This window comes from Sporothrix schenckii (assembly GCF_000961545.1).
Source record: "Sporothrix schenckii 1099-18 chromosome Unknown Cont47, whole genome shotgun sequence".
Taxonomy (NCBI): domain Eukaryota; kingdom Fungi; phylum Ascomycota; class Sordariomycetes; order Ophiostomatales; family Ophiostomataceae; genus Sporothrix; species Sporothrix schenckii.
In genome coordinates, this window is record NW_015971148.1 from 464,976 (window position 1) to 477,038 (window position 12,063).

Here is a 12,063-nt window from a genome sequence, read left to right on the forward strand (position 1 = left end):
AGTCATGATCATGCCTAGTCGACTGCTGTTTCTTACTCGTCCATGGAGTCGGCCTGGACGCGCTTAACAACATCGACGACCATGGGGAACAGCGCCTCGCTCTCGGTCAGGCCGCACACGGTGCGGACGACCGCCTCGGGCTTCTCCGCGGCCATGATCTTGCCCAGCTCGAAGGACTCGTCGTCGCCCTCGACGTTTTGGAAGCGGAACGCCATCTCGGCAGCCTCGAGCAGGTACGTGCAGCGCTCGCCCTTGCTGGCCAGCTCGGCCGCGGGGCCGATGAAGCGCTCCTTGCGCGACAGCTTGCGCAGGGGCGCGCGGCCGACGCGCTCGACGGCGTCCTCGAGGTGGGGGTTGCTGATGCGCGAGACGATCTTGCGGACGTAGGCCTCTTGGACGTCGCGGTCAATGCCGTGCTTCTCGGTGATGAGATTGGCCGTCTCCTCCAGCGCGCGGTGCACGTGGTGGTGGATGTGGCGGTCCTGCAGGGCGTCGTGGACAGTGCGCTTCTTGCGGTTGTAGCCGTGGTAGGCGGCGGTGGCGTGGCCCGTGTTGACCGTGTACAGCTTGCGCTCAATGTAGGGCGCGAGGTTGTCGACCCACTGGACGCCCTTGATGGCAGGCGGTTCGCGGGGCGCAAACGGCTGGCGCTCGACAATCCACTCAAAGAACTTCTCGAGCTTGACACTCAGGCCGGCATCGGCGTCCTGGGCAGGCACGATGCGGTCAATGGCGGAGTTGGCGTAGCGGGCACGGGTGTCGTGGTCAGCCAGACGCTCCTCGGGCGTGGCTTTCCGGATGAAGTCGGCCAGGGTGTCGGTGGCGCCAATGGCGTTCTCGCAGGCAATGACGGCCATGGGCGTGGGGTGCGCCTCGACATCGCGCTGGTCCAGGCCCTTGGCGATGACGGGCGCGATGAAGCGCAGGATGTTGGGGCCGACCGAGCAGGTGACGAGGTCGGCGGACGCAATCTCTTCTATTAACTCAGCCTCGTGTGTCTTGGAGTTGATGGCGCGGTAGTTGGTGATGGTGGTCTCGGAGGTGCCGTCCGAGCCGACCTCGTAGACGTTGTAGGACTTGTTGTCGTTGAGCTGGTTGATGATGGCGTCGTTGACATCGGCAAAGACGACCTCGTAGCCCGAGTTGTGGAGGAAGCAAGCAACAAAGCCGCGTCCAATATTACCGGCACCGAAGTGCACAGCCTTTTTGGAGTACGTTGAGCTATTTGACGCCATTGTGAAGTTGGGTGGGTGAGAGTGGGAGAGAAATGAGGTGGTGATGTTGGTGGTGGTTGGTGAGAGGCTGTTGATAATGAGCTAGAGATGATGTAGAGATAATATGGGGAGTTTGGCGAACGATCGTCAAGATGTTCTGATGATATGTTGGAGGATGGAGAGAATGTTTTGAATCTGTTGATGATATGAGAATGGGGAGAGAAAGGACAAACAAAACTAGAAGGGGGCGAGACGAGTATCTTTATACACAAAGAGGCAAAGACGAGGCAGGAGCGATGGGGCCGACCACGACATTGTACCGTGCAGAGCAAGAGCGATCCAGCATGATACGGACGTACTCCGTGCCAGGAAGGCACTAGCAGGCCAGGGCGAGCCGTGTTTAGTGCCAAACGCAGGAGAACAAGGAAAGCACACCAGGATAATTACGTCGTGAGAAAAGTGGGCTTTCAAAACAGACGACGACGTAATGGGTGCAGGCAGGACAAGGCAAAACACGGAAGGAAGCAATTGGGAGGGAAAACGTGCGCCAATCTGGTGTAAGTATTTTCGCCCAGTTCCCGAAAAGGAAGGGGACAGAAGAGGACAGGGGGGACCCGGGGCTGGACACGTAAAAACAGAGAAGTGCGGGCAAATTTACAGAGCATGCACCGCTGAGGTGCGCTGTATCCGGCCTGCAGAAATAGCGCTGTTCCGGCGTGTTTCGAGCAGCAGGCTAGTGCGTGTTGCGACCTCATACTGTGGCTAGCGGATCTTTGGTCGTTGGCTAAGAGGCCTAAAGGGACAGTGTGGCGACAGTGTGGATAGCATTGCAGCGCCTGCCGAACCATTTGAGCGCATTTTTGACAGCATTGCCACTCACTTTGGGCCTTGGCGGCACGGAGAGGAGCGCGAGGAGGGGTTGCTGGGTGGATCCCCCTGTACAGTCCCCCTCTTTCGTCACTGCCCCTCGCTGAGCGCGTATCATCTCACTGGGCTAAAGGGACAATTACAGTGACATACGGGCGCAGGGACCCACAAAGGGCCCCGCTAGTAAACCGCCCATAACCCACTGTTTCGTCCTTTTCAGGCCATTTCCAGTGCCCCGTAACAACCAGTTGCCCTGCACCTCGCCATATCGCTCACTTTGTCCAGCGCAAGTCAACTATTGACACGCGCCATGATTGGTTCTTGCACCGGAGGACCCACTATGATCCACTCTTGCTTTTTCTTCCGCCCTGCCCTACACTTGAGCCTCTGTTGGGCGACCTCCTTTTCAGCGACCCCACCCGCTATCTTTTCGTTGAAACGGCGCTGTTTTCTGGTTTTTTCAGGAGAAGGCATTGCGTCATAGTGTACTTTACACCGTAGGAATGACGGAGTCGACGAAGACCTGAGCAACGGACCTGGCTGCAAATGGGGAAACAATGATGCTTTTCGCATGCAATAGAGAAACAAGATCGCCACGACTCACGATAATGACGAGCCGTTGGTCAACAGAAGCGGCCCTTTTGATTCGCCTTCTGATTTTTTTGTTGCCCCATGCGTGCGGGTGTGAGTGGGCTCGGCGGTTTTCTGGATTCCGTGTTCGGTTGCTGTATTTTTGTTTCGTTTGTATCGTCGTCGTGCAAATTCGTCAGAGCCATGAGCCATAGAATGGGACTGTGCCTCGCAATCCGGGCCGTCTGGCCCATGTGGCCCTTGCTTTGGATGGACGAATGGCCACCTCGGCAACAGCAGTATCAAATGCGAAAACCAAACGGGCATCCCGCTTTGTTTCATTAAAGGCGACTTGACAGAATGTGAAAAGCCTCACGCACGATGCTTTCCTACCAGGTCTTGTTGCGTTACTCGCTGGCCTTTCCTACTATGCTTTGTTACAATATTGCGGCCCTCTGTCTGCTCGTCTCTCCACCAGTCGTCCACTTCTGTGGTGGCTGTTCATCCACTTTGACGATCGCGCGTTCTTTGATAACATGTCCTTGCTCTCATTGTGGGTGTCTGTAAGCATCGCATGTACAACGTCAACCTCGTATTACATGCGTAGGAACAGGGGTTTCCACTGCAATGTTCTTTGAAGGCCATACAGGCTTGAGTGCCAAGCCAGAGACGTGCCTTTCGCGCCATGTACGGCTTGCATTTTCACAGCCAACAATCTACAAACAATGTTGTACACGCAGTACATGACGGGACACGGAGTACACGCTTGTCTTTACGATACAACCGAGCCGAGTGAATCTTGGCAGACGGAATGAACGGCAGAGACGGCAGTGACGTCGAGCCGGAGCAGCAACAAGTGAAAAGCCTCTCTTTTGCTCGAGTTGTACAAACAGCCCCGACACCCTTGAGCACTTGTCTCCTTGTCTGCAAGCAAGCCAGGTTTTTGATTTTCGATCATTTGTTTTTTTCTCGTTTTCAAACCCCTTTTGCGTGTTTATCCGCCGGGGGCGTCGATCCTTCGGCTCACTTTTGTGTCGCGGCTGGCCGATAAGAACCTCTTACAGCGAGTAAGAAACCCTGTATTTCTTCCCGTTTTTGGGAGGCAGATGCTTGTTGGTCCGGGTGGATTCAGCGGAATGTTGGCCCTGTTTTCGTTGGCTTGTTGGGCTCCTGCGAAAGCCTTGCGTCTTGGCACCATGCCAGCTAATTCGCGCTGCGTCTGAGTGGTATTCGTAGACTGTAGAGCAGCGGAGCATGTCGGCGAAACGTTGCAAAGTTTCTTAACGAGCTTGGGTTGCTGTAAGCCTATGACGAAAGAAACACACCTTGATCGGCGGTGTCGTCGTTTTGTTCCGGGAAACGCCACGCGATGACAGAAGCGGCCAGGGGGAGGCAAAACTGGGCAGGAAGTGTGCGTCTGGCCGCTGAAATGTCCGCTAGAATAGCGTATCAACGCCCCTGAAACTGTCAACTTTCGGCCCTGAAACAAGTCCCAGTTCCTGTGTTTGTTCCTGTCTCACTCACCACTCACCACACCACTCACTGTGTCACAGCCACGACGACAAGTTAATTTACACAAACTTGATTTTATTTCGGTCCTACCACCGCAGCCCAAACAAGAGATCCATCGAGGTGAGCTGCCAACATGGAAAAACAACGTTGGATGCGAGAAGATATCACCATGCAGCGTCGATCTCTCGTTTGTTTCGTAGTTCTTTCTCTCTGTATCCAAGTCGCTTCACATGCCGAATTGTGACTTTGGATTTTAATATCGCGTCGTGGTTTCGAACTACGGCATTTCCGCACAATAAAAAAACATGTGCTTTTCACGGGTCTTGACATGGACGGCACGAAATCTGCGCCCTGCACGACAGCAAAACAGCACGACATGGCATGTGCCTTTTGCAGGGAATCCGAGACAGTGATCGCCCTTCCAGCGTTTTCTTTTGCGTTTCTTTAATTTCTTGCCTTGGAAATACAACCCGTTCTCTACGTACGCCGCACATAGGGTCCTGCAGTTGATATGTCCTTCTTTCGGAGACGGCAGCGTGACGAAGAAACGGAACAAGGATACCATAGAAATCAAAGAAGAGAAAACGTTAGAGACCGTTGTAACATACCAAGTACATGTAGACCTGGCCCAGAAAAGATCCAGAAAAGGCCCGGAAAAGACCCAGAGAAAACGGATGAGCCCGTCTGGATCGACATGGAGACAATACGGAGAAAACAAAAACAAGTAAAGCACGCAGACGTGTAGGATTGCATACAAAAGGCTCATGAGGATGCGAAGCAACGACAAACAGTGGATTTTCTGTGGATTTTCTGTGGACTGCCCATGATTTTCGCCAGGATGCTTTGGAACCGGAATATCAGAACATCAAGCCGACAATCTGTCCGCGTTTTTACTTTTCTAAATTTTTTTTTGTTAAACGTGCCTATTGTCAATATGTTACCGTTGTCGTTGTTACTGTGAGGCATAAAACCGTGAATTATTAGGCGCTCTCTTTGGTGCTTCTGGCCCAGCCACGAAACAGTCATCGAAATTCGAAACTCACACTGCCGTACTGATACTGTCGATACAGACCTGAAAGTTATCCGATCTCGTCGTGTGTCCAACATCCATCGTGCCGTGCCTCGTCCCGAAAACGGCTCGCGTACCACAGGCTGTTTAGCCTCCGTTGAACCGGGCAACAGTCACACCTTTTTTATTTCGCGTTACTCTTGTGCCATTTCTGACTCCGTCCTGCCAAGGAATATGGCGGACAATGCAGGCAAACACTCCGTCACTGGAGGTATTTACAGTTTCTCCTTTTGCCGCCGCGCTTCTCAACCCTTCCTTCCACGCTTCGCCACATTTCGTACTCTCTTTCTCGTCCACGAATTCGCTGCTCGTGCTTCACTCCCTGTTTCGTTTTTGAACACCTGCAGTTGCACATGCAAGTATTGCCTTTTTTTTTTTCTATCCGCCGTCTTTCCGTGCCGCTGCTGCGGCTATGTGGAGAGAGGACTCTATTTAGGAGTGCCGGCTCACTTTTAACCTATTGAGCAGCCTCTTCTCTTTTCATACGCCGGCCTCCTCCACCTATGAAAACTCCGCATTCCTTGTATTCCTCTTATCTATTTGTCTAAGCGGCGCAGCGTCGTTGCATCCTGACACGGCTGCAGGAGGCCTGTCACTGTATTTGGCCGCTGGTTGCGGTGTAATACGTGCATCCTCTATCTACCCGCGGTTTGCCCCTGCCTGTGTCCAAATTGTGGGGCCGGCATCGCCCGACTCGTGTGTTTTGCCTGTAAAATCAACATTTGTTGGGGAAAGTAGAATGCGTCTCTGGCGGAGGACATTTACGGAGTACGGCTATGTCTGTCTACTTAACAGACGATTTTACTTTCTGGAGAAATGCCAGGCACTCGGGCACAGGATTATAAGACGGGCAACAATTATAGAAAATATAAGTACAAGGCCAGAGCAGAGACGTACACGTAGGACCAATGAATGCCGTCCGAAGGGGGATGGATGAAAGTCAACCGCTCCATACTACCCCAGAAAACCTCCACCACAAGGAAATCAGGGCGCGCGGAGATGTAGATCCATGTGGCATGTTGAACAAGAGGTACTCTCGGTACTTATTGTTCGAGTAGGTGGCCACGGTTGAGGAAAAACTCACAAATTGTATCCTGCGGGTGTACCGGCCTGTTTCTGCTCGTTCCCTTGTTGCCTCCGTCTCGTAACCGTTAACGACGTGGCCATCGTCGGCAACCTGCGGTGTCCCGTAACCCAGCTATTATAGTTCTCGTGGCATTATGCACCTGGACATTTGGCCTATATAGGTCCTCTATGGTTGCCCAATACAATAGATATATAGAAGCCTGCTTCTGATGTGGCGCCGGAAAACGGCGTATTGCCTTGCGATCGGGAGACCAAGAATGGCAAACCTAATCGCTTCTGAAAGGTCCCTCTATTTGGCCAGCGAAATGTTTTCCTATGTGTACATTGCTTGTATCTCGCCAAGGACAACATCAGCTTTCTTTCGAGTGTGCAGCATGCCTTGGACTAGAAACCGGATTTCAATATAGCTCGAAAGGACAAATAACGAACTGTGGGAAAGGGAAAGGGCCTGATACATTTTCCTGCATCGACCGACTGACTATCTCCACCTTGTGGTAGTTGTTAACAGTCCTTAGCAGCTGGACAATCTCAGATTCCTGTTTCCTGTGTTCCTTTTCATGTAGTTTATCATTTGGTGCGTGCAAAATGGAAATAAACAGGATAAGCAGCTCCGGCAGCTGTTCTGTCTCATCTCCTCATATGCCACCTCGACGACGTATTCCCCTCACATATGAAATGCAAGTCAATATGCATGGCGTGTTTCCTCTACCATCTGCTGTATCCTATTAGCGACAAACTTACCCTTCCCATCTTCACCATCTCCACCCGCACCCTACCTTGTCTCGTCCTTGAGTATGACCAGACGATGTACGGAGCATGGAGGTCGTGTGTGGTGGTGGTGGCTCAAGGCCGAAAGAAAGTCTTGGCATATGTCATCGGTGGGTCCCTTGCGAGGGTCCCCTCTCCATGACCCGCAGACCCGTTCTTGGAAATAAGGCCGCACTCCAAAACAACAACGCAGTAGTGACGCTTGGCGAACGAAGACAGGCGACAAAAGTACGAAACGACCGGGGGACCCCTTGCTTTAGGGTCAATTTTTCTTGGCTCCGCTGTTTTTCGTGCGTGGCCCCACACAGTCCAAGAAAGTTGTGCCGTGCATGAAAGTTACTTCAAAGTCCAGGTACTCTCGTACTCTGGTTTGATGTGATGTTCAGTTGGTGCAGTCGCTGCTCGTAACCCCGGCAGCTCGGCAACACGTTTGCGAATGTCTCTCCTGCCGCCGTTGTAAAAAGAACAGCCAAACCAAGACGGCCGGAGGACACGGAGACCACCCGATGTGGCCGTCCATATGCCTCTTACAAGTACATTTCCTGCGACCCAAGAGAAGACACGTGCATGGATGATGTATGATGGCGTTGTCAAAATTTGTTTGCAGATGATAACATAATATGGAGATTGGTAAAGAGATTAAGGAGACTCTTTCGAACAGCACAAACAGTAAGCTTTAGTGCTTTGCTAAGGAGCAACATACGTGTGAGGACGAGCAAGCCAGGACATAGGCATCCCCTGACTGTCTACGTGATATAATATGGACCGCCTCATAGGCAAGACGCCGTGGCGTTGGGACTTTTGGGGCTTGTTCTTCGAAGTACGCAGTAGGGACTAGCAGCGCCGTCCAGGGATGTTTGCGTGACGCAGTGGATCTAAGAGCCAGGATTCATCGAACAAGGCTACCAAGTAGTTACCATGATTGTTTCTTAGTTTCCCATCTCTGAGGCGTTGTTTCTGCTTCTTTCCCCATCTCGACAAACCTTGTCGTTCGTATGAAGCACTCAACCAAACAAATGCGAGTATCTTGTTTCAAACACAAGTCCTATATCCATGACAAAAGATGCTTGTTTTATATGGTACTAACATTAGATCTACAGGCACAATAACCATGAGCAGTAGAGACAGGAGGTACGCCCATGACAATCAGTGGCGAAGTTTCATGTCTAGCTTTCCGCCGTCTCTTGATGAACACTTGACGGACAGAACCGGCGCCGCTTCATCCCGATATATCTAAACAATTGCGGACTTTGCCCCTTGCACAGAATTGTCTGTCCACACATTTCGTGTCAGCTCTCTAACAACGACTCTGTTAGGAATTATATGATACAAGCTATCGAAATACCCCAAACACATAGAAAAGCCATTGTACAAAAAAGAATGAAATGACCGTCCCCCTGCTCACAAGGCCGGCAAACATATCTCCCATGATACCCGTGTATATTCACTATATACTCTGCCTCTATTCTAAGACCATCTCATTCACGAAATTTTAATTTCGCCTCCCATTGCTCCCAGTTTGTGTTCATTGTGGCAGTATTACAACACTCGGCTTTCTAGGTCAGATAGAAGCAGGAACCCAACTCGTGTCTTTTGCTGACGTCAACGGCGACATGTTAGGTATACAGCACCTATTCTTCGGTGTTACTCGGCATCTGGGGCGCCTCCAAATCGAAGCCCATTCCGGCAATGCAGGGCCCGACTGGCCATATCGTGGTTTTCTCCTCTGGTCTCGCCATGACAGCCGATGACCCAAGTACCGTCCTTGGTTGCGTCGGCAAACAAGGTTATCTGGCAGTGCCCGACGCCACATGACAGGTCTCAGAACTCCAAAGCGGACAAAGGTAGACCAAAATATGAGTACCACGTCTGCTCCGGATGCTAGCGGTGCCGTCGCGGCCGTGGATGCTGGGAGGCCCGCCCAACCGGGGCATCGCGGACCAGGGTCGTCCGGCTGAAAGGTGATGTCGGCGTCGCTGGCAACCCCTCCTTGCGTATAGACAAATGATCGACCGCACAACGGAGGGCTCGCCGGTGTCTCTGAGGCCACAATCCACCGTCGTCACCAGCCAGTCCACGGGCCCGGACAGCATGGAGCTACGTGGTTCGACTTTTGGATGGTAATAGCCTATGGCGATTTAGCAGCAAGCTCCTCCACGTGCCACTGGCCATTGAACCCGGCGCAGGGGCTGGCCAACACGTCTATTTTCATGTCATGATGCGTGGCGCGCGATACATCCTCGTGCTCGGCCGTGTATCGACCCAGAGCAGACCGAACAGATCAAGCAGAACACCGAGGTGATGCGGGCAGCATATTTAGATTTAGGCTTAGGTTTAGGTTTTGACTCGTCAAGGGGCTCGGAGATGTTTTCGTTGTCATTGAAGCCGACACAGTCGTGGAGATATTCCTTTGCTATTCTAACAAGTACGCTGTATTTAGTTTATTCATCTTTTGTCCTCATTTCTCTGTTCCTTCTACCTCCACCTATGTTGCTCAAGGGTATGCCTTGCCTTTTGGTTCATTGTTTGTTTATTCTGGCCTTGCCTTCTTTATTTACAGCTTACCGTTTGCACACCTTTATCACTAGTATAAAAAAACATTTACTTCTTTATACGTCAAGTTGAATAGACGGAACAACAAAAATAAAGCCATGCCCAGACGCGGGATCGAACCGCGGACCTCCTGCTTACTAGGCAGGCGCAGCTACCACTGTGCTACCCGGGCCACTTTAGGATAGCTGCCGACCCCTGAAGAGTTTATATGTGGAGAGGACATCCACTTGGAAAACAAGGTGAGAAACAGTTTGACGAAGCACAAACAGGGATCGCGAACTCAACTTCATAAAAGCAGATACGAGCTGTCTTTGAAATTATTCTTGCATTTCTTCCTCTGGTCCCGTCCTTTCTTTGCGCAATCTACAGCCGAGGCGACGAAATATTTCTGTACCCTTTTACCACTGCATCTGAATGGTTACAGTCTACATCGCCATGTGATTACGGATTTCATTACGTGAAATTGTGTGCCGGCTCTTTTGTCAATTTTGGCTGCCACAGTCCACTCTGGCACCTTACAAGCATATGCCTCGCCTGCAAACCCTCAAGTACGTCCATCTACGTCACAGCCAGTGTGTTTCCGTGTAGCACTTATTTTTCACCTAGTTACATCGACAAAAAAGATTTTCTTTTTTATTTATTCCGCTTCACGTATGCTTCGTCGTTCAAAGCACCGCCTAGGGTCCGCATTGCGTGAGATGAATCGGACGCTAAGCATTTCTGGATCTCCGCTGCCACCTTCTTAAAGCAGTTGGTAGGCGATTTTCGCCGAGCCTCAAAACAAAAATCTCACGGGGTCAGCCAATCTGACAGGCTGCACCCCGCTGTCGGGAGGAATTGTCGTTACGACAAGGACGGCCAGAGACTCCGTGGCGACCCTTATAACGAACAATTCGCGGCATTGACAAACCACTGGAGCGTCACATACTCGCAAATCCACGACAAAAGCATCACGAACTGCAACAAAGCGGACCCCCACCATGGCGACTGTTGCAATCGAAGAGGCTACGTTCCAGTACGAGCAGCAAACCTTGGAGAACGATTGCCTCAAGGTCGACATCTTTGACGTGAGTCGGTTTTGGCATTCTCCCTTGGCTCTGTCGCAGCATACCATGCATGGACCGCCCTCTGACAAAGCCCACAGCCCGCCAAATACGGTGCCCGTTTCCTGGAACTCGTCCAGAAATACCCCGAAACATTCACGTATGTCGCCTTCCCGGTCCTCCACTCCGTCGACGAGCTGTTGACAGAGGTCTACAACCCCATTGCCTCCTCGCTGGCCGACTGCTTGTGGGCCATCATCGACAAGACACGCCCCGCCGGCGCCAACCACGACAACCTGGCCGGCGCGTTCGCGCTCACAGACGTCAAAAAGGCCGAAGGCACGGCCGAAATGGGCGGCATCCTGTTCCCACCCTTTCATCGGTCGCACGTCGCGTCCAATACCGTGGGGCTGATTTTGCAGTATTTGCTGGACCCGCCGTCCCAGGGCGGTCTCGGGCTGCGCCGTGTGGCGTGGCATGCCAACGCGAACAACAAGCCGTCGCGGGGCCTGGCGGAGCGCATGGGCTTTACCCTGGAGGGCATTCTGCGGTGGCAGCGGACGTTTGCGCCGACCCGCGATTGCCAGGCGGGGCCAGGCGTTGCGCTGTCGGCGGCCGCCCTGGCTGCACGGAACGGGACCAAGCCGGAAGACGAGGCGCCTGGGCGGCATACGGCCGTGTACTCCATTGTGTGGGATGAATGGGAGGAGAAGCGACCACATGTCGTGGCCCAGATGGGGCTCCGGAAGAAGTGAAAAACGATGCACGGCCACTCCTACACGTGAAACACGATTTGCTGTTGCTGCGACGTGGGCCAACTGCGGGAGCCTCCGCGACTCTGAATTATTAAAGTGGTCGGCGTCGATGGGAAGCGGCGCCTGGTGGACTTTATCTAGAAATACTCATCACCAGTACCGTGTAGAATGAGTTTAATATCGTCAAATTTCCAATCGTTGCCGTTTTCCATAAAGAACCACAAACCGTCATCCGAGGAACAACAGGCTCCGTGGTTTCCGGACAACACGATCATGGCACTGAACGACCAGTGCAAAAGATCTCCGCGATGCCTGCTTCAAAATTCGAAGGATCGTGGTAAGGAAACGCTACATTCTGCCTGGACATGGCGCAGTCCACTATCGAGCAAATTCATCACATGATATATCACGTCGCAAAAGAGTGTATATTGGAATATTACCAAAGACGCTGTTTTGCTGATTATTATACGACCAACTAATAAGTATATCGTTTGAGGACTCTCGGATTTGTTGTAGAATATTGCCCAACTCGAGGACTTCCCTAGGCGTCATTGTTACCGAAGATGCTAAATGTGAACAAATTGGACAGACATAAGTGATTAGTCCAAGATCGAAAATAAGAAATA

The 12,063-nt window shown here is 52.0% G+C and overlaps 2 protein-coding genes and 1 non-coding gene across 3 annotated transcripts; 1 reads left to right on the top strand and 2 right to left on the bottom strand.

Moving 5' to 3' along the window:
* Positions 1-32: 32 nt before the first annotated feature.
* SPSK_03429 (mannitol-1-phosphate 5-dehydrogenase) lies at positions 33-1,235 on the bottom strand (the record flags this gene model as incomplete). Its single annotated transcript, XM_016730267.1, has 1 exon — positions 33-1,235. The coding sequence occupies one exon, from the start codon at positions 1,233-1,235 to the stop codon at positions 33-35; it is 1,203 nt and encodes a 400-aa protein (XP_016584733.1).
* An 8,503-nt stretch (positions 1,236-9,738) lies between these two features.
* SPSK_11288 lies at positions 9,739-9,811 on the bottom strand. The gene has a single exon. It is a non-coding gene; the product is annotated as a tRNA-Thr (tRNA).
* Positions 9,812-10,619: 808 nt separating this feature from the next.
* Positions 10,620-11,437, top strand: SPSK_03572 (GNAT family acetyltransferase; the record flags this gene model as incomplete). The annotated part of the gene is made up of 2 exons (XM_016730409.1): positions 10,620-10,706; positions 10,784-11,437. The coding sequence occupies 2 exons, from the start codon at positions 10,620-10,622 to the stop codon at positions 11,435-11,437; spliced, it is 741 nt and encodes a 246-aa protein (XP_016584734.1).
* Between the last annotated feature and the right edge of the window lie 626 nt (positions 11,438-12,063).